This window comes from Barbus barbus (genome assembly GCF_936440315.1).
Source record: "Barbus barbus genome assembly, chromosome: 26".
NCBI lineage: Eukaryota > Metazoa > Chordata > Actinopteri > Cypriniformes > Cyprinidae > Barbus > Barbus barbus.
Window position 1 is genome coordinate 13,137,656 of NC_136754.1, and position 26,908 is coordinate 13,164,563.

General features: G+C 39.8%; 2 protein-coding genes across 2 annotated transcripts in view; one reads left to right on the top strand and one right to left on the bottom strand.

Annotated features, from left to right (window-relative positions):
• LOC306846430 (macrophage mannose receptor 1-like) lies at positions 1 to 18,445 on the top strand. Its single transcript, XM_079379814.1, has 31 exons — positions 1 to 369; positions 537 to 920; positions 1,963 to 2,139; positions 2,314 to 2,466; positions 2,589 to 2,702; positions 2,974 to 3,111; positions 7,166 to 7,345; positions 7,454 to 7,611; positions 7,746 to 7,862; positions 7,986 to 8,101; positions 8,284 to 8,432; positions 8,533 to 8,732; positions 8,868 to 8,989; positions 9,290 to 9,362; positions 9,454 to 9,607; positions 9,999 to 10,034; positions 10,136 to 10,302; positions 10,451 to 10,512; positions 10,592 to 10,692; positions 10,819 to 10,961; positions 11,312 to 11,414; positions 11,672 to 11,811; positions 11,907 to 11,951; positions 12,041 to 12,140; positions 12,248 to 12,477; positions 12,684 to 12,849; positions 14,320 to 14,475; positions 14,570 to 14,683; positions 15,042 to 15,230; positions 16,273 to 16,305; positions 16,524 to 18,445. The coding sequence occupies exons 1-31, from the start codon at positions 306 to 308 to the stop codon at positions 16,733 to 16,735; spliced, it is 4,296 nt and encodes a 1,431-aa protein (XP_079235940.1). The 5' UTR covers positions 1 to 305; the 3' UTR covers positions 16,736 to 18,445.
• cacnb2b (calcium channel, voltage-dependent, beta 2b) overlaps positions 18,206 to 26,908 on the bottom strand; it is a 26,739-nt gene continuing 18,036 nt past the window's right edge. Inside the window, exons 10-13 of the mRNA XM_079379815.1 lie at positions 25,274 to 25,425; positions 24,232 to 24,327; positions 23,081 to 23,254; positions 18,206 to 20,319 (exon numbers count right to left, since the gene is read on the bottom strand). Coding sequence (XP_079235941.1) covers positions 19,618 to 20,319; positions 23,081 to 23,254; positions 24,232 to 24,327; positions 25,274 to 25,425 — 1,124 coding nt within the window. The 3' untranslated portion in view covers positions 18,206 to 19,617. The remainder of the gene's footprint in view (positions 20,320 to 23,080; positions 23,255 to 24,231; positions 24,328 to 25,273; positions 25,426 to 26,908) is intronic.

The following is a 26,908-nucleotide window of genomic DNA, read 5'->3' on the forward strand; positions in this document are numbered from 1 at the left end:
ATGCTCTGGTGTGAGCAATCACTGTCTAGTACCGAAATTATCTGTGCTCCTCAAATAACCAAACCAAAACACTTATTCACACCAAAATTCAGAAAATTAAGCTGACTAAGACCATATTTTCGATCAATGAAAAGATTTCTCCTTTCCAAAGAAGAGACGTGTGACAGGATGTGATTCAGATTGGGACAATCGGACCAGTTTAAAGGGCAGGTCCGCATGAGCAAATGTGAGACTGCAGAATCTCAGCTAAAGACAGAGGATGACACTGGAATGAACCTAGCAGCAGCACAAAATTTTGGCTCAAGATGAAAATAATAACAGTAGTGATTTTGCTCATATTACATTTAGCAAACTGCTTTGCACAGTCAGGTATGTCTTTTTTCTTTTATCAAGCTGAAAAATGAATAACAGTATTAATCATGCTTTTTGTTGTTGCAAATAGTATTATTTATTGTGGGGGGAAAATATGCTATAGCACATTCTCTATGTGTGTAAATAACTGAATGCTGCGTCATCTCAATCAAATTTTTGTGCAGGAGGAAACTTTCTAATATATAATGTGGATTATAACAAATGCATGAGCAGCTCCCTGGAACGACTAGCCACGTGTGACCCACACAGTAACCCACAACAGTTTCGCTGGACTTCAAAGAATCGCATTTTGAACACTTTCACAAAGAAATGCCTTGGAGTAGGAAGTAAAACAGTGGGCAAAAAACTGCAGTGGCTGCTTTGTGAAGATGACAGTGTTCTGCAGAATTGGGAATGCCACAGTGATACATTGCTTGGCCTAAAGAATGAGTCTCTGTACCTGGCTGTAAATGGTAATGGTGTGCCAGTGATCACTAAAGACACTGGAGCGAAGAGCAAATGGACAATTCATGGAACACTAAACAGCATTTGCTCTAAGCCTTATGAAGGTATGTGTTTTAATGTGTCTATTGAACTTTTTTATTTTATATGCAAATGTGTGTTATTTAATCAGGGAGCAAAATACAGTTATTTCACTGAATAATGGTGAAATAAAACATTAATTCCCAGCCTTTTTTTGTCCTCATTAGTAAGTCTCTAGTATATATTCCCCCTAGTATTATGCTCATTAGTTTTATTCAAATGCCCTTTATTATGACTTGTAAACAAATATAAATCCAAACTGTTTGTGAAGACTCGGGTTGCTTCTCCCTTTAAGACGTCTGAGCTTGTTTGTCTTTCACAAGTTTCCAGCAGTTCAGTGGTCATTGCGTAAACCGCTTAGACTAGTTTTACAAGTTAGTCATCTGTTTTTTCTTTAAGACTGGTCATAACTATTTTTTTCCAAGTCAGTGGCATAAAAACATAGATTTGAATCTGAATAGTAAGACCGATTATTACTTGGCTTGGGAAGTCTGAACATAGTGACATCGGTTCCTTATGTTCATTCCTTTTTGAACGATCTCGAGGTACTTTGAATCAAAGCAATATAGAAATCCTAGCCAGGATGTGTCCGGGCAAAATGGCACGTATGGTACATAGCTGTACATGTCTGTGTACATGTAATAGTTTATTCTGATTGGTCAATTACTGCATCTTTGAATATTTCCTGATATTTGCCGTAATCCAAGGTAACACTATGAGTGATTGGGTAATTCAAATGCCTTTGTCACAATGGGATCCACTGTCTAGTTTCATCAGGAACTGGTTTGTTAGTATATACTATTACTAGCCTTGATACCAATGCAACTAATTTATTATATCAATTTTTGAGTACAAAGTCATTTCCAACATTAATCGATTAAATTCCATTTAGCATATTGTCTAATCAACCTGTGCTATTTAATAGTAAACTGAATGATTATTTATTTATATATATATTAAAATTTTGTTGCAAATGTAGTGTTTTTGTGCAAAATCTAATCATTACACCAGTACTACAAATGATGGTTCAAATAACTGATCTACAAACTCTTACATTTTATTTTACAGAATTGTATACCATTGATGGGAATGCATTTGGGCGCCCATGCCAATTTCCTTTTCTTTATGAGAAAAAATGGTATGCAGATTGTACCAAAATTGATTCACAAAATCAACGTCTATGGTGTTCCACTGAGACAGACTACAGTGTTAATCAGCTGTGGGGCTACTGCCCAACACCTGACAGTAGGTTTATTTTCTATTCACTTTACATTTGAATTGTTACCTCCATGATCAATATTAAATCTTTGAGACTACAATTGTTACTTGTCCATCACTGAAGACTAAACTAATAAATAATATATTTTCTAACAATGAAACATTGGCTTGCACATATTGATGGGTAGTGATGATTTTCAGATGCTTTCTGGGCCAAACATCCACTGACAAACGTCTATTACCAAGTGAATAGTGGGTCGGCCTTGACATGGTACCAGGCTAGAAAGAGCTGCCAGCAGCAAGGTGCGGAGCTGCTGAGTGTCTCTGAACCTCACGAACACACCTTTGTAGCAGGTACAGTCCCATCAAAAAGATTCTCTGAATGGAACTGTTCATCATTACATGCTATAATGTAATACTGATGAATGTCTAGAAATATCCAAAGAATAAAACATTAAGAAAACTGCCTTGTCTAGGAATTGTCCAGACGACTCAAAATACACTATGGACAGGACTCAATAAATTAGATGTAAACAGTGGATGGCAATGGAGCAATGGACAGCCGTTACGCTATCTGAAATGGCTCAGTGGTAAGACCATCTTTCAGTCAAAGGATTCAGTCTCATTGAATTAATGTAGCTCAATTAGAATAGTATAATACCAACAACACTAGTTTGATTCCCAGTGAACAAACAAACAGATACAAAGGAATGTGTACTTTAATAAATGTAAATGTAGCATGAAGTGAGAGACCTTCACTATGCCTTTATTAACCATATCCTAGATGTCTAAATAAACAAACCAAATATGCATTGACTAGCTAACTGAGCACTGATATTATAATTTCTTTCTTTGTTGAAGGATACCCAACCACACAACCAGGCTACAGTTGTGGTCTCCTGAGAAATGCATTTGGTTCTGAATGGTCAAATGAACCTTGTTCTGAAAAACATGGATATGTCTGCCAAAGAGGCCATTCTGTTCCAACTCTTCCACCAGGTAGGCTTCCCAGTCACTCTTTGTTTTGTATAGCAGGGGTTCTCAAACTGTGGAACTGGGATTAGTGAGGCGAGCAGTTTCAGGACAAAAAACAACAACAACAACAACAACAAAAAACATATAGTGTGATCTGTGCAGTGTAATCAACAAACAAATTACTCTTATGAGTCGGATCTTTTCACCAAATCCCTCAGAGTGGTTTTCATACATGTGACACACTTATTGAACTGCATGTCAGTGCGTTTTTAACCTACTTCAATATGGGCTATTAGGGGTGGACGATATACCGGTAGACCAGATTAACCGGTAGAAATTTGTCAACTGGTAGAGATTTTGGACTATTTTGGTTACACGCTCACGTGACGTTGCTGTGCTACGTGGTTACTAAAATATTTCGTTTGCACACGTTTTTAAGCATTGTGTTTACAAACAAGTGATTTTAAGCCGTTGAAAAGCAATCAGCAGCAAAAAAGTACCCATTTCGCTATATGCATGTGCTGTCAGAGAGGTGCAAGCATGTGAAGACGATGTTCATAGAGCACGGGAGTATTGAGTTATTTTTGCCAATTTGAAGGCTTTGAACGGTTAAATGCACACAAACTATGAGATAAAATGCCAGTCTTTGCAAATATAACACAGTACTGTAGTTCTTAAGGGAAAGCAAACAGCTGGGTAAGAAAACATGACAGTTCTTAAAGTGACAGCAGTCTATTCTCACTGCCTGTCATTCATGTTAATCAAACAACACAAGATAGAAAATCTCTCACTGCTCTTAACTAAATCACTTTTGTAACTATAAGAAGAAGAAATACATTTAATGTAAACATTTGTTTACATGTTTTAATACATTTGATTGTATAATATATGTAGCATTACTTGTTCTACTGTAGTTCCCTTCCGAGGGAACTTCGAACTGCGTCCTCTAGGGGTCGCTATGGGGGAACGCCTTGGCGTGGCCGGTGTCTTGAAGCATATATCTAATCAGCTGAATACATGCTGCGCGTTGCAAGTGGTGAGGATTATCAGCCCATTATCCGCAATTTGCGGGAGCCCTCTCGATCCTGTGGATATGGTCTCACCTGTCAGTACTAGATCCAGCCTGGATGATGGCCTACATCTTCGGCCTCATGCTTGCTGGATCATGCAGCCAAGTCCCTAGGCTTCTGCGGGAGCCTCCTTGGCCTTCAGGTCCCAGTATAGCGCTGCAACCCAGGACTTGCAGGTCCTCCATTCAGGCTGAGCCTTTTTCGGAGATTATTGCGTTGTGATATGCTCCCTGACCTCCTGGCTGGGTGTTTGCTTCGAGAAGCTGCCCCGGCCAGGATGCGCTACTCGTGTCTCGCATCGAGAGGCATTTGAGTCACACTGTCCTTATGGTCGAACGAGTGAATCGCCCCTCTGTGGAGTGGGCTTGAGTACACTGCTTTCCCGGAGGTACGAGTGAGAGGTGTTTCTGCAGAAACCCTTCCTGAGTGCTTTAGCTCTGAGGAGCGATAGCTCTTCAGACACGTATAATTTTTGGCTAACCTGTGGTCTATGCTCTTTATCAAGATGGAGAGCGTAGAACTACGTTCGCCTACTAACAGATGACGGTCTCACTTTGGGTGCTGCTGTACTGTCCTTTTATTCTGGCACTGCCTTCTGGTCGAGCTAGGGTGTGCTCCCCTCATTGCGAGAGTTAGCTATGCACCTCCTGTTCCCAGTTTGTGTCGTAGGGACCGCCTCTGCCCGAGGGCTGAGAGCGCCGCTCTGAACATGGCAGTGCTCCGAAACCTCACTGCGGGAGGTTCTTTATGAGCTCTGTGGCAGTGACACCAGGAAGTTGGCCGCTTGCTGCCTCCCTGTTGAGTTACCCTGTTGGTCAGGCCTGGCAATGCTCTCCTCACCTAGAGGTTACTTTTGAGCTTGCCACTCCCGGTCGAGGGTCTGAGGACCCTGAACAGGACCCTCTCACTGGGTCCTGTTCCCCCTGGAGCTTCGTTGAGCAGCAACTTCAGGTTGTTAGGCTCCTCTCTGTCTCCCTGTCAGGTTGCTGTCCTTGTTGAATGAGCTCAGCAGTGCTCCCCTCACCCTAGAGGGTCACCTATGGGCACGCCGCTCCTAAAACTGAGCATCGGAGTCCCTCTCCTATTTTGAGAGTTAGGCCTCCGCTTTCTAGAGCTCCGGTTAGTAGTCATGCCAGGTTGTTGGGTCGAGCTAGCATTGCTCCCCTCACCATAGAGGGTTACCCATGAGCATGCCGCTCCCTTCTGAGCGTCTGAGTTCCCTCTCATACTGAGAGTTAGGTTCTCTGCTCCCCGGAGCTCTGGGATTCATTGGCCTCAGGTTGTTGGGCCTCTCTATGCCTCCCTGTTACGTCGCTCTGCTTGTTGGTCGAGCTAGCATTGCTCCCCTCACCATAGAGGATCACCTATGAGCATGCTGCTCTCTTCCGAGCATCTGAGTTTCTCTCTTATCCTGAGAATTTGATTCTCTGCTCTGTGGGATCCACCGTGCAGTCATGCCATTAGGTCAGGACCACCCTTCCCCTTAGGCTGATCTCATGGTGTGTTCAGCAGTGCTCCCCTCACTCCGAGGGTCTCTTACGAGCACGCTAACCCTCCCTGAGTGTCTGAGTTCCCTCTCATACTCTAGTCAGCAACTTCAGGTTGTTAGGCCTCTCTCTGCCTCCCTGTTTAGTTGCTCTCCTTGTTGGTCGAGCTAGCATTGCTCCCCTCACTATAGAGGGTCACCTATGAGCAAGCTGCTCCCTCCCGAGCATCTGAAAAGAATTCAGCTCTGTGAGTCAGCAACTTCAGGTTAAGCTTCTCTCTGCCTCCCTGTTTAGTTGCTCTCCTTGTTGGTAGAGCTAGCTTTGCTCCCCTCACTATAGAGGGTCACCTATGAGCATGCTGCTCCCTCCCGAGAATATTTGAAATCCATGATATGGTAAGTGCACACACATATTTCTGTGCACTTTCTGAAAGCCACGTTGTAGTAAGATCGCACACCAGGTGTGTTGTGGTTTTTCTAAAATCTTGTACGGTATGGGTTACGCGCTGTGGAGTTGGTCAGGCCCCGGTTTCACCTTGGGCCCCACTCTATGTATCCCCAGTGATACTACTTGAACAGGGTGTTGCTACCAAGGATCTGTTGAGACAGTTCCTTCAGCGAGCTCTTGCAGAGCAAGCAGTAACCCCTGGGTGACAGACCAAGACTTAGTTACTATCCTAAGTGCTTGGTTGTATCCCCTTAAAGGAATCTCTTCTTCTGATTCCAAGCCTTTGAGCTCTACCCTGGGTCCAGGAGGCCCGGCCCCTAACAGGTAAGTTCTGGGGTATGCAGCTCAGGCCTTTGGCCGAAGGGGATAATGTCACTGACAGGCGTCGTACCGTCCCAGGGGCAACTCCCTTAGCCGGGTAGAGTTGGTACTTAGTGCTTGCCTTTTGTGCTTGGCTTGCACTCCCCTCAGCATGGTGGCGGGGCTATTCCGTTCCCCATAGCGACCCCTAGAGGACGCAGTTCGAAGTTCCCTCGAAAGGGAACGTCTCAGGTTACGTATATAACCATGGTTCCATGAGAGTAGGGGACGAGACACTGCGTCCTCTAGGTTCGGTGCCATGCTTCGGACGCAAGCTTCTGACGAAGAAGTGAATGACGTATTTTCCCGGCGCCCCTTTATACTGTGGCCGCGCAGGTAGTAAAGTCATAGGCTGTCTCCGGCCAATGTTATTGTTTTGATTAGATATATGCTTCAAGACACCGGTCACGCCAAGGCGTTCCCCCATAGCGACCCCTAGAGGACACAGTGTCTCGCTCCCTACTCTCAGGGAACCATGGTTACATACGTAACCTTAGACGTTTTTTGTCATATTGCTTGTAATTAGTTTCTTATTCCTTTTTTAATCGCTGATGGTTTACTTTTTTTATTTAGGCTAGTATTTGTTTTTTTGTGATATTGACACTGGTGACAAGAATTGTGAAATTTCTATGGTATCCAAAATGTAGGTATCCTCTACCATACTGTATTGTGTATATGGTGTTGGTAATGTGGTATCTTTGTCTTTTTGGACAGTGGTGGACACTGGTTTTTGCCTTAGACCGTGGATTCCATATTCAGGCAACTGTTATCTCCTTCATCGCAGCAAGCGGACATGGCTGGAGGCGCGAGACTCCTGTCTCCGGGAAGGAGGAGACCTGCTGAGTATTCTCAGCAAAGAAGAGCAAAGCTTTGTCATCACACAGCTTGGATACTGTACGTTTTGATAATTAAAATACATTTTTAACAGTGTTGTTGTAAAAAAGGTATAGAAGTCACCCCAATATAAGGTTACTAGTCAATCATCTACATCTCTATTCTTAGCGAAAACAGACGAGCTGTGGATTGGTTTCAATGACCGTAAAACACAGATGCTGTTTGAGTGGAGTGACCAGTCTAGCGTCCCGTTTGCCTCATGGGAAGTGAGGGAGCCGAGTCACAGTGCTGTCTATGCGGAGGACTGCGTGTTAATGAGAGGAGAGGTAAGAACTTCATCAGTAAGAAGTAAAAAACATTTTGCACATTATTTGAGAAGTCATCTTAAATTCTAGTTGCATAGTTTTTCTCATAACATTATGTTGCTGAACTGAACATTTGCATAATGTTTCTCATTTAGGAGGGAAAGTGGGCCGATGATATTTGTGAAAATAAGTATGGATTCATCTGTAAGAAGAAGGCCAGCTCTAAAGCCTCGAATAATGACACAGCTGTCACAAGCCCGGGATGCAAAACAGTACGTATTGTATGATTAGAAAATGGCCTAATTAGACATAGACAGAATTATGTCTTCTAGTTATGTTCTTGGTCATCAGGTGGTGAAATGTATTCACTGACAGCTGTCTTATTTTTTGAGAAGGGTTGGACCAGGTATGGGTACTACTGCTACATGGCAGGATCTGAGACTAAGACCTTTGAAGAAGCAAAACAGATGTGTGCAAAAGCTGATTCTCAACTGATTGATATTTCATCCAGGTCAGATGACTTCTTCAGTTATATGCTCTTTCTACATCTGACATTGAATTCTTAATACATTGACTAAAATCTTGAAGCAATTGAGAACTTTTCCAAATATGTGTAAAATATTTCATATTTAAAAAAAGCTTTCAGTGTTATTTTCTGCTTCACAAAAGACTTCATCTGTTTTTCCCCATTAGAGTAGAAAATGCATTTCTTGTTAGTCTAGTTGGAGCTCGACCAGAGAAGTACTTCTGGATTGGATTGTCAAATCAGAGGGATCTGCACACTTTTGAATGGACCAACACTAAAGAAGTCTCTTATACTCATTTCAATGCTGGGATGCCAGGTATTGCACTTGGTGTCAATGAAATGATAATGTTTCTGATTTCTCATAAATACAGTATTACATTTTAGAAAATCTCTTTTTTTTGTCTTTAAAAAATTAGGAAGAAAACAAGGCTGTGTTGCCATGACGACTGGACTTGTTGCTGGGCTTTGGGATGTGCTCAACTGCACAAATACGGAAAAATACATCTGCAAGCAGAGAGCCGATGGACTAGTTACAACTCTAGCCCCTCCAACAACAACTGCTTTGGCCTGTGCCGAAGACTGGACACCACTTTTGTCTAGAGACTTTTGTATAAAGGTAAAACAGGCTTTTTAAGTTATTTTCATGATTGAATTTTGGCTAAATTTGTTATTTAAACAAAATAAAAGACAGATTGTAGAACATTTCCTAGCTTATTATAGAATCAGAAAGACTGATTTCTCTCTCTGGCAGCATTTTAATGTACCTGTGAGACAAATGAAGACTTGGGATGAAGCTCTTGACTTCTGCCGAGAGCTTGGCGGTGATCTCCTGAGTATCCATCATGGGGCTGATATTCCTTGGAAACACAGAGAGTAATATCTATCATTCCTTTTGCATAATGATAGCTGATGAATGTCCAGCTAAAGGAAAAACTTGTTTAACATGATCAGTAGTAGCAGACATGTATTTAAGTCAGGTGACACTGACCATCAGCGGTCATAATTCACAATAATTATCCACAATTAAGCCACAATCCATACACTTGCACATATGTCAATGAATATTATATTTGTCTCCATGTTTTTCTTGTGTTTTTGTATTCCATGCCGTTACTTGATTAATGAATTAATGATCGATAAATAAACAAACAAACTATGTGGTTTTGCTTTTAGACTGTATCCAGCATGGATTGGTTACAGAATGTACGATCCCGCTGTGGGTTTTGTTTGGAGTGATGGTTCTTCGGTGAGTTCACAAAGACAACAAATGCTGAACAGAATTCATTTTAATTCACATTTAATGTCATTTTGGTTTTTCAAAATCTACTGTCTTTCAGTCATCATATCAAAGCTGGGCTAGTGATGAACCAAACAATTTGAACAACATGGAAAATTGTGTTGAAATGAGAATTTCAATTTGGGACCATGAAGGAGCATGGAATGACATAAACTGTCAAGACAAAAAGGACTGGTACTGTCAGATCCAAAAAGGTACAACATGTCAATCTGGCAAAAGTCTAATTCTACCATTACTCAACTGAAAAGAAAATTTGGTCACTTTATTTTAAGATCCAATTCTCGCTATTAACAAATATCCATTAACTACGACTTTTGCCTCAAACTAATTTGCTTCTTAATAGTTAGTAAGGTAGTTGTTAAATTAAGGTATTGGGTAGGATTAGGGATGTAGAATATGGTTTTGCAGAATATGCTTTATAAGTAGCCTACTAATGAACAGCTAATATGTTAATTATGGGCCTGCTAATATGCAACTAGTTAATAGTGAGAATTGGTCGATATAGGCTGCTAAAGTGTCATGGGAAATTCTATTTTTAATTTTTAATTAAATACATGACAGCTAACTGCTATGCTTTGTCTTTAGGAAAGATACCAAAGGAAGTAAATATTACAGATCCAGGTAAGTCTTAAACTTCCACAAACGTTTTTGTTTGTTTTTTGTCACACTGATGGGGTAAATGAGGAACTCAAATTCAAAACATTTATTTCTTTTTATTTAAGTTTATAATGAAACAGAGGATGGCTGGATTCAATTCAAAGGTAGCCAGTACTATGTGTCTCAGTACTCAGCACTTTCTATGCATGACGCACGGACATTCTGTAAGAAATCACATGGTGATCTTGTGGTTATCAATGATGAGGACGAGCGGGTGTTCATTTGGCATCAGGTATGAGGGCCGAGCTACATTTTCTAGCAGCATGTTTGTGGTGCATGTATCACACAACATGTATCTTTGTATCATTTGTTATTTTGAATATGTTTTCTATATAATTTACTGACTGACTTTAGTGTTGGGCGTTTTTTCTGTGTTGCAGACTAGACATTTCCAAGATGAATATATCATTGGTTTGACAGTTGATCTGGATGGGACTTACCAGTAGGTTTAAATAATGCAAGCAGCATTCTATGTTCCCTTGCAAAAGAACAAATAAGCTAATTATTTTTTATCTATAAAGGTGGATGGATGGGTCCCCTGTAGTGTTTCAAGCTTGGGAAACAAATCAGCCTGCTTTTAAAAACAGTGAGGAAAGATGTGTGAAGATGACCACATCTCAAGGTACAGCATATCATCTTATCTGGAATGTGTTATTGACCACTGATAAATTTGGTGCAGAGAATGTTTCTTATGTACTGTTTATACATTTGATAAATTACATTAAACAAAGTATTTTGACTCTTACAGGACTCTGGGAAACTATTAACTGTGGTGATGAATATAATTTTGTTTGTAAGCGAAGTCAGTCACCTCCAGTGAATGCCACGGTGGCCCCTACACAAGAGCCAAAAGGAGGCTGTGCTCCTGAGTGGAAAAGCTTCAAAGGAAAAGTAATTATAAACATATTTTAAAATTATAAATAATAATAATAATAGTGTGTTATAATAAAACTAATACCTTCAGGTTTTACATTTAGACATTTTTGTGTTTTTTGCATGTAGTTTTTGTTAGTATATTTAAACAGTTCTGCACCAGACTGTTCTATAGCTCAATGAAATTAAAATGTTTCACAGCAAAATCAGATCTCACACAGAATAAAGGTGTGCTTATCACAAAAAATGTTTTTGCACTGCTGTAATAGATTTTCCAATGTAACATTTGTGAAATTGTGTCCTAATCTGTATTTATGGCTATTCATTTTTAGAAGAAAATAAATAATAATTTATATTACATATTATAGTGCTACAACATTAAAGACGACATGAAAACGTGGACTGGAGCGAGAGAATACTGCAGAGAACTTGGTGGAGATCTGGCATCTATTATGAGTAGACAACAACAAGGTAAAAGCGTGATTGTTCAATTAATGAATTAGACAAGAGATTTCAACGCTACTCAAAATTATGTAAAAAATGTGAATGTGCTCTGAAAATGAAGCATTATTATATTTTGCATAGATAGAAAAAGGTCCCATTTTAATCTAAAATATAGGACTGCTGTATCTTGATGAGAGAGATTTATTTATTTTGTTTACTGCACACTTTGACATGATCATTATCGTACACTGCATGTTTTATTTATTACATCATATTTGCTCCAGTCTTTTTAAGCACATTGATTAGAGATAAAACCACAGACTTCTGGATTGGATTCAGCAATTTGGCAAGCGGGAGGTTCAAGTGGACAGATGGGAGTAAAGTTACATTCACAGAGTGGGCCAAAGGAGAACCTCAAACCCATGTATGTAAACCTGCTTAATAAAATCCACACTTAACCTGAAGAAGTTTTGGTATGGACTGTTTTTATAGTTATTTAATTTTTTTCCTCACTCACAGTGGCATTCAGGCTATTGGACAAAATATGACTTTTTGGATGAACAGGTAATGAGACAAGCTGAGATTCTAACTGAATACTATTATTTTTAGTGATAAAAGTAGTGGATTCAATAGAGTGTTTCTTTTTCAAACAGGAATGTGTTTTTATGAGCAAAACATCTAGCTCTGACTTTAGCAAGTGGGTGGCAACTGACTGTAATTCGACGCACGGTTTTATCTGCAGTCGTGATGCTGGTGAGTTTAACTGAACACTGTGGACTTGCAGAGAAATTGTAGATATCTTGCAGGCTTTTACCGTTTTTCATATTTTGCTTCCATTGTGTCATTTTTTTCATGTTCAGATCCTGGTATTGCCCCAGTGCCTACTGAAGTTCCTAAAACCTTTGTCAATCTTGGAAATTCATCTTTCAAAGTGATTCAAGAGAATATAACGTGGAGTGAGGCAAACCGTCGCTGTGAGGCAGAGGGGGCTCATTTGGCCAGCATTCGGGATTTAATAACACAGGCTTACCTTGAGTTGCAGGTCTATAGGTCCAAACAGCCCATGTGGATCGGTCTCAGCAGTGTAAAGGTAATGCACCAGAGTGAGAAAGGGAAAATCTTGGCATTGCAATTAATAGGAATATTCAGCCAAAATGGGAATGTCATCTTTATGAGTTTCTTTGTTCTGTGGAACACAAAAGCAGATGTTTTAAAAAACGAACACTATATACTCTTCTGTATGTGATATGTTGATGATGACTCATAATCTACAAATTGTATATTTGGATCCAACAGACACATGGATATTTTATATGGGCAAATAACTGGCCCATGAATATAGAGAATTGGGCACCTTCTGAACCACGGCCCAGCCACCCTTGTGTATACATGGACATAGATGGAGAATGGAAAACAACGCTCTGCAATCAAACCTACTACAGTGTCTGTGAGAAAACAACAGGTGAGATACAAGTGTGTGTATGTGTGTCCCAGAATACAGCAAATAATTATGGATGCATTATTCAAATATCAAATTATTTAGACTTTTAGAATGCATTAGAAAGCTTATTATCCATTAAATCTTGTACACAGGTTTCTGTATATGTCACCCGCCACTTATCATGAATAAAGGAAGTCAAACAGTATTTAAAGGTGTCTTTCAATGAGAAGCCAAAATTCCCTTGATCTTTTGACATATAAGACATCCTGTAAGTTTCAGAACTTTCTCGTTAGTCTAAAAACAGCTTATATTGAAACCATATCTGCCAAAATGACAGGTTGGGGAATGTGCCACTTTATTACGTAATAGTGTGGCTAAACACCGCCTCTGCAGAAAAGATCAATGCCTGCTTCTACATCGCTGCCTGTTTAGCCCTGCCTTTGCACATGCAAAGAGAGCTCCGAAGGCAATAAGATACTGTGCAGTGCCAAGCTGTGGAAAAACAGTCTTTGCATTGCTTTCAGTCTGATCCCAACGTTAGGAAAGAGTGGATGAACTTTATTTTTAATGGAGCTCCAGACCGCATCAAGAACTTGGTCCTTTGTTCACTTAATTTTACTGCTGATTGCTTAACAAACAAGGCACAATTAGACAAGATTTTCAAAAAAAAAATTTAAACTGAAAGACGATGCTGTGCCCGACTATATTGGATCCAACAGTAATGTTGCAACAAACAAGTGTGAGTAACTGTTTTTATTACATGCTCACTGTTGCTTTATCGGTTAAACAGATCATTTGAGGTATTTATGCGTTTTTAACCTAAATCACTATACAGCTTTCATCTGTGAAGGACGTAGTCAAAGCAGTGGGCGTTTACTTCAGAGTTTATAATCAGCTATGCCTATTCAAACAGCGTTCTGATGAGGGGGGTCAAAAACAGGACAGAAAATACCCTATTACTTCTAAATTATGATGTTTTTGATGTAAAAATCTTGATAACATTATAAGTTGACCCCAAAGAACAGTACTAAATAAAAAACAGAGGCAGTTCATGACCCCTTTAATTGTTTTCAAACAGTCATTCAGAGTTGTGTTAACAGTCATACCGTTGGTCACGCAGACAGAAGTGAAACAAATTGGTTGAGTGAATGATTCTATCACTCACACAGAAAGCCAGTCACTTCCTGTTCCTGAATGAATAAGTGTTTTTAAATGGACTGACTGAATCAATGTTCCATAGCTTATTTATAAATACACTTTTCGCCACCTACTGGCATTACATTGTAATCTGTAGAAAGAGTCAGTAAAAATGCATGGAAAAGACTGTCTGTCTTTTCCATGCGAACACACACAAGCGTTATGATACAAACAGGTAAAAGCCTCAATACTCAGTTTTTGAAGTGACACACATCCAATCATATTCCATGCTGAATGGATAATACTTCTTGAATCAGCTTGGTAAAAACTATTTCCATGTGACGTTCTCCTCAGACATTCCCCCGACCATTCCAGCACAGCACCCTGGGCACTGCCCACATGAAAATGATGACAGTCCAGTGAGGTGGATACCGTTCAAAGACAGCTGCTATGCTTTTATGATGGACATGAAATCATGGAGCAGAGCAGCTAGACTTTGTATGACATGGGGTAAGGAAGTACATTGATTTAAAAAGCTGTTTACTCAATTACATGACGGGTGCAAAGAACAAAAGAGTAAGAAAGTTTGCACTTCGGTTTTCAGGAGCATCTCTTGTCAGCATTAGGGATGAAGGGGAACAGAAGTTTATAGAGAACAACATCATGCTCCTTGACAGCTACAAAGACTTTTGGATTGGGCTCTTCCAAACCCAGAGAGGTAATGCACCAAATATGCATTTACATACAAGAATTTCTTCTGTTCAACACTTTTCTGGTGGTCCCGAGTCATTAATTACTCACCCTCATGTCGTTCCAAACCTGTAAGACCTTCATTCATCTTCGATCTTCGGAACACAAATTAAGATATTTTTGATATCTTATGCCCCCCCCCCCCCCCCCGGGGTATCTTAATTTGTTTTACGAAGATGAACAAAGGTCTTACGGGTTTGGAATGACATGAGGGTGAGTAATTAATGACAGAAATTTTGGGTGAACTATCCCTTTAATAGTGAATGAACTCATAAGCCTAAAAGAGTTGGTTATGTGAACTCACCCTGGGTTATCTAACCACATAGGTCACTGGTTATGGTCAGACAGTAGCGTGGTAGATTACACTAACTGGGCAGCTGTGAACGACTATGAAGAGGACTATCTTGACCATTCTTGGAATATGGACTGCGCATTAATCTCTACCAAAACTAAGAAATGGAAAAAACAGCATTGTGATTACGCAATGTCATCATTTATCTGCAAAACTCCCAAAGGTATGTATTGTATAATTTAAAAACAGCATTTTTAGTGACATTTTTGTAAGCAGAATTAGTTGTTGTCAGAGAAAGAGGATTGTGTCTCATTAACTAATGTCTTGAGTAAAATGTCCAACAGCATGATTGCATTTGTCTCTAACAGTGCTTATCTATGCTGGTTTCAAACACCTTATTCAAACCTGTCTTGTGAACTCAGTCCTCCAAATTAAAATGATTATGCAGTAAATTGTGCCGCGACTCATAGGTGACCACAGTTTCAGTATTTTGCTGTTTAAATCTTCCTGAAAAGCCATTAAATACCCTATGATATATTTTAAATACAAGTATGCTGTGGAAGGTGTAATTTTTATTTTAGACATTTTATTTAATTAAAATATATTTGTGATACAGTTCAAGTTCGGGGTTTGAGGAAGGAAGAGGACAAGGTGTTTGGGAGACTCGGAAGGCTTTATTTACAATAACTTAAAACAAAAACCAAAATAAAGATTGCCGTTCTGCACACAACACGAACGTGCACTCCGTGGGACAGTTTCCCGGGTTCGCCCAGTTAAAACCAGCTTATCACAGTCCGAGTCTCCTTCCCGTCCGGCTCTCTCTCCCGTCTGTCGCTGTCGGAGGCTTCTTATTCGGTCTCTCCACGCCAATCACTGCAATCAGACACAGGTGTTCATCATTTTGCACTTGACTCACCGCTCGTCTCCCAATGCTCTCTCCCGCTGCCGACTCCGCTGAACCACGCCCCCCTCGCCACAATATTCTTGTCAAATAACGCCAGGTCCACATTTTGTGAGAATTTACCCTATATTCAAAAATTTATATTTTAGGGTAGACAAAAAAATCTATTAATTGGAGTAAAACTTGTGACAAATGGTCTCACCAAAAATCATTTTGGTCCTGATCAATAGATATACTTAATATGAATGTTTAGAGTAAAGGGGAAACAAATCACCAACATTACATGATCAATCTATTTGTCAGACGTTATATGTTTAAAAAAAAAAAGACTTGATTTTTTTTTTTATTCTTTTTTTTTCTGCAGTAATAAGTCCTACCACTAAGGCCCCGCAAGAAGGTAATATACTTAATGACTTCACTTGCACTTTTTTTTTTTTTGTCAAGAAATATTAAAAAATCTAATTTTATGTCAAGAAAACAGCAACCTCTCTACTTTAAAATAGACTGATTCTCAGATGTGCATGTTATGTAATAAAACTGCAGTTCGATGTAATGTGCATATCACAGTTTCACACTAGATAGTTTCTCTTATTTTCATCTCTTATTTCTTCACAGGTCCTGAACCTCACAAGGTCAATACGGGTTTGGCTGTGTTCTTGAGTATTGTAGTGATTGGCATATTGGGAGCTCTAGCTTTCTTGTACTACAGAAATTCAAAAAGACAGTTATTGCCTACATTTGAAAATCCCGTGTATAATAACAGGGATGCTGCTTATTCAGATAGTAAATATAAATCCTTGATTGGCGACATTGAGATCGCTGAATAGAACTGTTTATAATGTCCAATTGTGTATATACTATATGTAAGAGATGGTCAGTCGATTATTATCGTAAAAAAAAAAAAAAAAAAAAACTATGACAGGGCTCATCAGGTTTATTTTGCGATAATGGCTGTGCGTTATCCTGTTTTACATGGCTACTCACCAAATATTGATTTGGGTAGAAAATATTTTATGTTAGAAGAAACGTAGCCATGCAGACTCGGCAGTTGTTAATTATAAGTTAAGCACTCATTATGCCAAAAATATCCAACTTGCAGAATGGTGCAATTGAGCAGTAAGAATTACATATTTCAAAGAATCGCCAAGAATCACTGATTTAATATGCTATTGCAATTGTTTTGTATAGTTGTTTTTAAGGGTTTTCAGACTGTCTTTGAGTTTTTAGAAGTTTGTGCATAAGCTGAATAAGAACAGTCTCTAAATAAATATTTACACTTTGATGGATACACTGTTTTTGAGCAAACCATCAATTACTGTGCAGTGCAAATTAGTTTAAGCATGCAAAAATTGTGCAGTGCCAAAAAACAGGATAAGATGACGTGTAAAGGTCAGCGGACATGGCTGCATTTTGAGTGACTACTATTTAACTTTTCCATTTTTAGTTTCTGAAAATCTGGGCTCTCAAATTCCTTCAAAATATTGACAATGTTACAATATGGACCTATTAGTTAATGCATAAACAAATCATATAAAAGAGAAAAAACTTTCACATTATTAAAATCAAAAGCTGAAATGAACGAAAAAAAATGCTTTAGAAGTATTTTTCATTGTTAATGTTAACTAATGTAGTTAACTAATATTAACAAATTGAACCTTACTGTAAAGTGTTACTATAATACATAGTGAGGTGAATGCACAATGAGAGCCACATCTGGGAAAACAATGCACGAAAACATCAAATGGTAAATCGTACGTGTGCATTATTTGTTTAGGAGAACATTTCAAAGACAATATACAGTCAGACCAACTGAATACAGAAGTAGATCTATATTACAGTGCAGCAGTATCTGTACTCAGTTTTATCAGTCCAGTATCTACAAAGGCATTTATGAGGTATATACAAATGCATAGAAACAATTTTCAAGCTAGAGTGTCGTCACAAACTAATGCATGGAGTACTCAGGAAACATAAAGGTATCAAGTATAAATAAATGTCATGATTCCAGATGCGCTGAGAATATGAACAGATCAGAGATCATTGCCATCTTCCTCTTTTCATTTCTAACAAAACTGGAAACAAATCTTTTATCATGCTGCTGTAATAAAATAGGTATTTTCTGAATCATTGTACTATTTTATTCTCAGGACATTTGAGTGTGCCTTTGTATTTTATGAAGATGAAAGTAATGATTAAGAAAAAAATATATATATCCATTTAAACAAACATTTTGAAAATCATAAATACATGCAGCTGGTTGGCTAAAATGATCTCATTGTATATATTATAAATTATGAAACTGTGTTCATAAACATTAAAAGTGTTCATTTGAAATAATTATGCATGAGCAAATAACACATAGTATGGCTCCAGAGTTGATATGATCAGCTTAGGTCTTTGTATTGACACAAATGATCCTTTGTATGAAATTTACTGAATAAAATCTGGATAGATTTTAGGATCTACAAAACCAGGCCAAACTAAACTCTGAACTTTGCATACATTAAAGCCAACATGAAAATAAATATTCTGCTTTGAATCTCACTGAATATTCTGTGTCCTTCTGAGATGTCAGATTATGGAAAATAGGTTGCAAACAGTCATTTATGCTGACATTAAAACTGCTCTTAGTAGTGTCACTAAATGGAATTATAAAACTTCATAATGATTTTTCAGACAGGTGCCTTGAACCCTCCCCCTAGCTGACATAGGTCTGGCAAATTTATGACAGCTGTTGCTGTCAGGCTGGTTGAGATGGTCAAATACTTTATTTTTTGTGTTGTGCCACAGAGCAACGATGTTTATACTTTTCAGCTGAATCAACCTACAAATTGTTTCTGTGTTTTAAACGAGCACAACAGAAAATATTTTAACATCCAAAATATCCACCTTATTTTTTTTTAGCATTTTTATGTAAATGTGCAAGACTTCTGATTCAGTAGGCGAGATGGGTAAATAACTAAAACTAAAAAAGTGTAATAAAATAAACATTTAAATTAAAATTTCTTTGAAATACAAATCAGCGCATTTATGATTTTGATCAATTAAAATACTATGATAACAAAGCAGCATAATGGATTGTTTTTGTGCAGCTAAAATATCTGTAAGCGAATGACCCCAGAAGCCTTGCACAAATCAATTATAAATGGCAGCACTCTTATGTTAAAAATAAGGTGGCAAAAATTCATAAAAAATTACTAGACTAGACTGTCATTACTGTCATTGTTTAAATGTCGGTAAAAAACAGACCTTCCAATCCTTGAGGTGAAAAGCCCAAGTGAGCGTGTGCCTAAATTTCATGCAGCCAACAGCAGCACAATGTGAATGCAAATTAATATTTTTGTGTGGCTTGTCCCTTATTATATTCTTAATATTTTCATATCTACCACTAGTGTAGCAGCATGTTCTACAAAAGGCCAACTGACAAAAAATCAGAAGGAAAAAAAATCCAGTTATCTTTCTCAAGGACAAATAAACATGGTTAAGAGCATAGCAGTATAAGACGTGACCAGTCAAGCCCTGATAGCAAGACATGAATATAAAGCCAAAGGAACACAGAATTATTTGAATGCAAACTGAAAATCAAGGAAAATAGATGTGGACCAGAGCAGGTGATAACGCAGCAGAATGGATAAAGAAAGAGAAACCATGTTGTCCTGAGTACACGGTAGCCAGCATTTCACATAGCAGCATTAAAACAACGTCCATCTCAGCGATGAATGTACATGTCTTCAGTCCACTCCTCTGTCTCGACGCACCTGTCCCTCTCCCTGTCCCGCTCCCGTCCCTGGTAGTGATAGTGATTGTGGTGCGATTGAGGGTAGTGGTGCGATTGTTTGTGCGAGCGCAGCTGGCTCGACTGTCTCTGTTGCCTGTTGTGCTCATTGTGCTCCAGCTCGTAGTCCTGCTGCCCGTGGTGGGCATAATCCGGCTGAACGTCTGTGGTCCCGCGGCGGTGGTGGTGATGCCGGTGGTGGTGGTTGTGATGGTGGTGGTTATGGTCCCTTTGAGTTGTAGTCCTATTGTGGTAGAGCTCGGTTTGGTCCGGGTCGCCCTCGACCGGGAGCATGCGCCTGCTCCGGGACTCCACATATGAAGCATCTTTAGCAGGAAGCAGCTCCATGTCGGCGGGCTGCTGGTGGCGCACGTGGTGCTGGTGTTTGTTGTGGGGCTCTGTTGGTCGGCTGGTGCTGGAGCGGTGGTGGTGGTGGTGATGGTGGTGATGATGATGGCTGTGTCTCTTTGGCTCACTACGAAGGAGCCTCTCCTCCTCCTCTGCCTCCTCCTGCACTTCCTCTTCTTCCTCCTCCTCCTCCTCTCTCGTCTCCTGAGCCTGGGGCTGATGCTCCTGCTGGTGCTCTTGAGATCCTTTTCTCTTGGTGGCGGCCGTCTTCTTGCTTTTCTGTTCATCCTGTATATGAGATACATGACATGCAATTAGAGTTTTGTGGCTTCTAGTCCATGTCTGTTAGCTTTGGAACGGAAACAGACCAAAATAAAGTGCAGCATTTGGGCTCCAGAAGTAAAAATCCCATTCATTTTCTCTATGGGGGAACTGATAACTTTTAAACCTTTACAGGCAGACCTACTGTGAGCTACAAGTTCGTTAATCAGAGGAACATGCTTTTGTTGAAGTCGGAAGCCCTCATTATGTCATCTTATTTTTTCAATAATCATGCTTAACTGCAAAAATCCTAGTGAAAAACTACATTACCCATGATGCTGCTGAAGGAAATAACCAAAGAAGCTACAAGAACTACAAACGTGGCACTTCCACCCTATTATAAAGTTTACTTATAACACCTACGTAAGATAGGCTATTATTAATACTATGAATACTAAGAAGTAGGACAAGCTAGTAGGTACTGACACTATAGGCATTTTACCTCAGAGACCACCATCTCACTCAGTGAAGGTCCTTAAAGCTCAAGTCTTCTTTAAATGTCCAAGAAAGTTCAGTAAGAGGTGGGAAGGAAATTGAAAATGTCACAGAATGACACACCACTAAGCAAAATTTCAGACTTTATGGAGCCTGCAGATGTTTCCAAACAGTTGTAATTTAGGATGTTCACAAAAGAATGCAGGCAAGAATGCATTAATCATGTTACAAAAGATTTCTAATTCAAGTAACTGCTGTTCTTTTCAACTTTTTTCTCTTTAAAGAATTTTGAGGGAAAAAAAGTGTTACACTTTACTATAGGGACCAATTCTCACCATTAACTAATTGCATATTAGCATGCCTATTATTAACATATTGGCTGTTTATTAACAGTTATAAAGCATATTCTGCAAGACCATATTCTACATCCCTAATCCTACCCAATTCCTTAACTTAACAACTACCTTACTGACTATTAATAAGCAGAAAATTAGTTTATTGAGCCAAAGGTCGTAGTTAATGGTTTGTTAATAGGGAGAATTGGACCTTGAAGTGTGACCAAAAATTGTATCAAGATTTCCACAAAAAACCAAATTAAGCTGCTTTCCCATTGATAATCATAAGAAATGTATCTTGAGCAGCAAATCAGCATATTAGAATGATTTCTGAAGGATCATGTAACACTGAAGACTGAAGTAATGGTTGATAAATATCAGCTTCGCCATCACAGGAATACATTACATTACATAAACTATATTCAAATAGAAAATGATTTAAATAGCAATATTTCACAACATTACTGTCTAAACTGTATTTTGTGAAAATTCAAATAAATGTAGCCTTGGTGAGCTTAAGAGACTCATTCAAAAACATTTACAAATCATACCGACCCCAAACATTTGAACCACCATATGTACACTCACCTAAAGGATTATTAGGAACACCTGTTAAATTTCTCATTAATGCAATTATCTAATCAACCAATCACATGGCAGTTGCTTCAATGCTTTGTGGTCCTGCTCAAGACAATCTCCTGAACTCCAAACTGAATGTCAAAATGGGAAAGAAAGGTGATTTAAGCAATTTTGAGCGTGGCATGGTTGTTGGTGCCAGACGGGCCGGTCTGAGTATTTCACAATCTGCTCAGTTACTGGGATTTTCACGCACAACCATTTCTAGGGTTTACAAAGAATGGTGTGAAAAGGGAAAAACATCCAGTATGCGGCAGTCCTGTGGGCGAAAATGCCTTGTTGATGCTAGAGGTCAGAGGAGAATGGGCCGACTGATTCAGGCTGATAGAAGAGCAACTTTGACTGAAATAACCACTCGTTACAACCGAGGTATGCAGCAAAGCATTTGTGAAGCCACAACACGCACAACCTTGAGGCGGATGGGCTACAACAGCAGAAGACCCCACCGGGTACCACTCATCTCCACTACAAATAGGAAAAAGAGGCTACAATTTGCACGAGCTCACCAAAATTGGACGGTTGAAGACTGGAAAAATGTTGCCTGGTCTGATGAGTCTCGATTTCTGTTGAGACATTCAGATGGTAGAGTCAGAATTTGGCGTAAACAGAATGAGAACATGGATCCATCATGCCTTGTTACCACTGTGCAGGCTGGTGGTGGTGGTGTAATAGTGTGGGGGATGTTTTCTTGGCACACTTTAGGCCCCTTAGTGCCAATTGGGCATCGTTTAAATGCCACGGCCTACCTGAGCATTGTTTCTGACCATGTCCATCCCTTTATGACCCCCATGTACCCATCCTCTGATGGCTACTTCCAGCAGGATAATGCACCATGTCACAAAGCTCGAATCATTTCAAATTGGTTTCTTGAACATGACAATGAGTTCACTGTACTAAAATGGCCCCCACAGTCACCAGATCTCAAACCAATAGAGCATCTTTGGGATGTGGTGGAACGGGAGCTTCGTGCCCTGGATGTGCATCCCACAAATCTCCATCAACTGCAAGATGCTATCCTATCAATATGGGCCAACATTTCTAAAGAATGCTTTCAGCACCTTGTTGAATCAATGCCACGTAGAATTAAGGCAGTTCTGAAGGCGAAAGGGGGTCAAACACAGTATTAGTATGGTGTTCCTAATAATCCTTTAGGTGAGTGTATATTTACTATCTTTGAACAAATTTACCTAGCGAGTGTCAGAAAACACGTCTAAAGAGCATTGCTTGATTTGTTTTAGTTCACTCCTAAAAATCCACAGGCTCTGTCTGTAAATGTTCAGTCTCAGTACTCCATCTCCTGAGTTTCTCGGTGTGTCCAGTACCTTAGCAGGTGTGGGGCTGGTGGGGAGTGTGTTTTCTGCCAGTTTCTCCAGCATGGGGTTGGGAGGCTCCATTTCAGGAGGGTGTGTGGCTTTCCAATAGGCTTCCAAGTAATCAGCGATGTGTTCACAGGCATCTGACAGCTGGTTCTCATCCAAGATGACATCGAACAGCTCCTGTGAGAGAGACCAATAGTGACGTCACAAAAAGTGTAAGTATAAGTGACAGAGAAATGAAGCATATAACACAGGATAATGCTGGGAGGCTAATCTATGTCAACTGCCCTACAACATGATTCAGTGTAAAAATAACAGTCTCTTGATAATCAGATCAAGACAGTTTGTGATTAAGCCCTCCGGCTAGACTTGGATTAGAAATAAGGGCAGTGTTAAAAGGAGGCCATCAAAGAGGTTCAAGATTTGGGTGGTCATATTGATTTTTTAAAGAAACAGACTCTAAGTTTATCAGAGGTAATATATCAAGTGCAAAACAAGGTGACATTTTGTATCATGATTAATTGACCACTATGCCTTAAAATATTATTAACCAATCCACATGAAAATAGAGCTTATCAAGAAAACTTCCAATTCATTCCTATAGGACATTATGTAAAGTTAGAGGAATAGATCACCCAAAAAAGAGAATTTGCTGACAGTTTTGTTTAGAATTGTTTGGGACCGTTTTCACTTGTAAATATTGCACATCTGTGCATATTTCTCTTCTGAGTAAGATAAGACAACTGAATCCGATTTTAGCTGGAAGCAACGGTTTGATGTTAAAATTGTCTGGATTTGTTTATTACAAACAGGCAGCGTTTCGCTTCTCAAGACATTCATTTATGGACTGGAGACGTGTGGATTATTTGTGGATTATTGTGATGTTTTTCTCAGCTGTTTGGACTCTCATTCTGACGGCACCCATTCACTGCAGGGGATCCAGTGGTGAGGAAGTGATGTAATGCTAAATTTCTCCAAATCCAAACAAACAAACTCATCTACATCTTGGATGGCCTGAGTAAATTTTCTGCAAATTTTTGGGTGAACTATTCCTTTTCTCTTTCTAAACTATTTTTAAAAAGGGTCTTTTGCAGTCATATGGAAAACATTTTAACATCTTTAGTATGTATTTAAGTATTTAGAGAGGGCAAACTTACATTGGGACACTGGGCCAGTTTGTCTGCGGCCACCATCTGAACATTCAAATGTTTAGTCTGAGATTTGCCCCTGGTCTTTATCAATCTTGTCAGAACCTGAACAGCAGATGAAAAGAGGAAGGAAAAAGGGACAGGAAGGATGAGTGGGAGGCATAGGGGGTGAAAGAACAGTGGACGTTAGGTCACGCTGGGTCACGCTGGGTCACAAGAGAAAGGTTTGTGTTTTTGTGCAGCCGGTCTTCTCTCAAACTTGCGTTTCCTATGTAAATGTAATGGCTGCACATTCAAAAAGCTTTTGGACAATGAATGAAACCATGCTTTGTGTAGACTAGTGACAGACAGATAGATCTTATTCATATGACAGATATTTATCATTTTGAATGATATGGTGCACTTTGAAAGATATTTGCAGTTATCAGAAAAGTGACAAGTTTATCAAACAAGTTGATATAGTACCACATTAGATACAGAATAATCTTGTGTCTGCCTCCTAGTGGCTGAAGTCATTTTTTATACCATCTATTAGCAACAAATGCTACACATGAACATACTAGCAAATAATACTTTTAATATTTTGCAGACTAGGGAAATGGCATAGACCAGCTGGAAATGGTTAGAATAATGAATGAAAGTTAAATTAATTTATTTCTGATGACTGAATAGCTATTTAACTGATGACTAAGTATTGAACATTATTTAATTCCTAAGTGTTGAACATAATTCTCCACACTTAATAAGTCCTGTTTTGGAATAAACAAATTTTGAATTTGGAATTGCTTTGAGGTTAATATTGGCAGAATGTAGTTGAAAAGCTATGGTACAAATACAACCATGTATACAAATTAAATTAACAATGTGCATTAATAAAAACATAATTTAAAATGAAAACAAAAAGCATTTAACTCACCCAGAACATACTACTTGATCAGAAGTCACAGTAAAGACATTTAAAATGAACGGTAATGTTTAATCAGTTTATTTCATCAGTAAACAAATGACTATTGAAAGAATGTGTGCGAGTTCCGTGAACACAGTTTCTGACCTTGGGTGATGAAATCTTGACATACACCAGGATCGGGGCCAAGGAGGTCTTGCTTAGTTGGAGAGGATGATTAATGGTGTCGGCATCCAAAACCACGAGCTGTAGACTGCGTGCTAATTCAAAAATCCTCTCAACCTCTCCTTGGATTTGGGCTGTAGGGGCAGATTAAGAAATAAATGAGACTAGTCAACCTAAAACCCTTATATGGCATCTTCAAAAATATTATTCTAGCAAAGTACAAATCTGCTGAAGTGTAGCCAAAAGCAGTTCAAATGTAATGGGAAGCTTTTTATGTCCAATTCCTCTATTATACTTAAGAAGAACATCAAAAAACGATCAAGAAGAAAAGCTTTTTGAAGTATATATATATATATATATATATATATATATATATATATATATATAAAAGCTCATGAAGTATATATATATATAAAAGGGCATATAAAAGTAAAAGTCTCATCTTCAAAACTAAATGCATTCCATACACAGTTCATGCAAAATGTCAATGAAAATAGAGATGATCAAAATATGCTGACAGAACAGTTCCCTATCAGTCGGTCACTCCGAGTCACGTCGGTGACCGACGAATTGGGATCTCGCTTAGAGAGACCAATCCCCTACGAGAGTATCTAAACAAGCCAATGGATATTGGCATGCGATTATTGCATCCAGCTGCCGCTAATCACAGCGTGAGTATAATTAGGCAGCGGGTGCAGCGCATATTCAGCTTTTCGCTTCGGAGCCGAGCGTTCTTCGTTCTGCTCCTGACCAAATCTTCAAAGTGTCTGCAAGTCAGTGTGTTGGTGTGACGGCGCGTCAGCGGTGGTGGTCTCCCTTTGTCGAGTGGGTTGCGCACATCGGATTGCACTACCCTCTGATCGTGCTGCAAGCGGCCATCTCCCCTGTGCGCTTCAGCACACTAAAAGAGTGCTTTTCTCTGAAAGAGCATTCACGGGTGGAACGTCTTTTTAAAGACGCGTCTTTTTCAAGATGCCTTTCCACCCGTGCGTTTCTGGATGCGGTCGTTACCTGGCGCCGGGTGATGGTCACGATCGTTGCCTCTCGTGTCTGGGCTTTGATCACGCTGAGGCAGCTTTCGTGGATGAGTCATGCTCTCACTGCGGGAGTATGAACATCGCGGAGTTGCGGACCAGGCTCCGTTTCCTGCAAAGGGGCGGAGTGCCCGTGCCCCTGCCTAGATCTAGGGCTCCCCCTGGCGGCAGCCGGGGGACCACTACCTCTGACAGTGGCCGGACTGGTCTTACGGTGACAGTGAGGAATTCCCCTCAGGGGGGGGTCCTTCCTGCCACCGGCACTTCGCAGCCTGTGGAGCTGCCAAGGGAGCATGCTGGACCCTCTCATGGAGTACCAGCTGTATCCTTTGGTGCTCCCCTCAGTGACCAGATGTCAATCGCTGCATCGGAGGGTGAGTCTGCCCTCTCTGGAGATGATGATTCGGCACCGTTGCCACCCTCTGGGTGGTCAGCGGTTCCGGATTCGGATCCAGAGATGGTGGCTATGCTTGCCCGGGCCGCCGAAAGGGTCGGGCTCGAGTGGAATCCTCCACCGCGTCCCGAACCCTCTAGGTTGGACGATTGGTTTCTCGGGGTGGCTCGCGCTGGTTCTCAGGGCCCC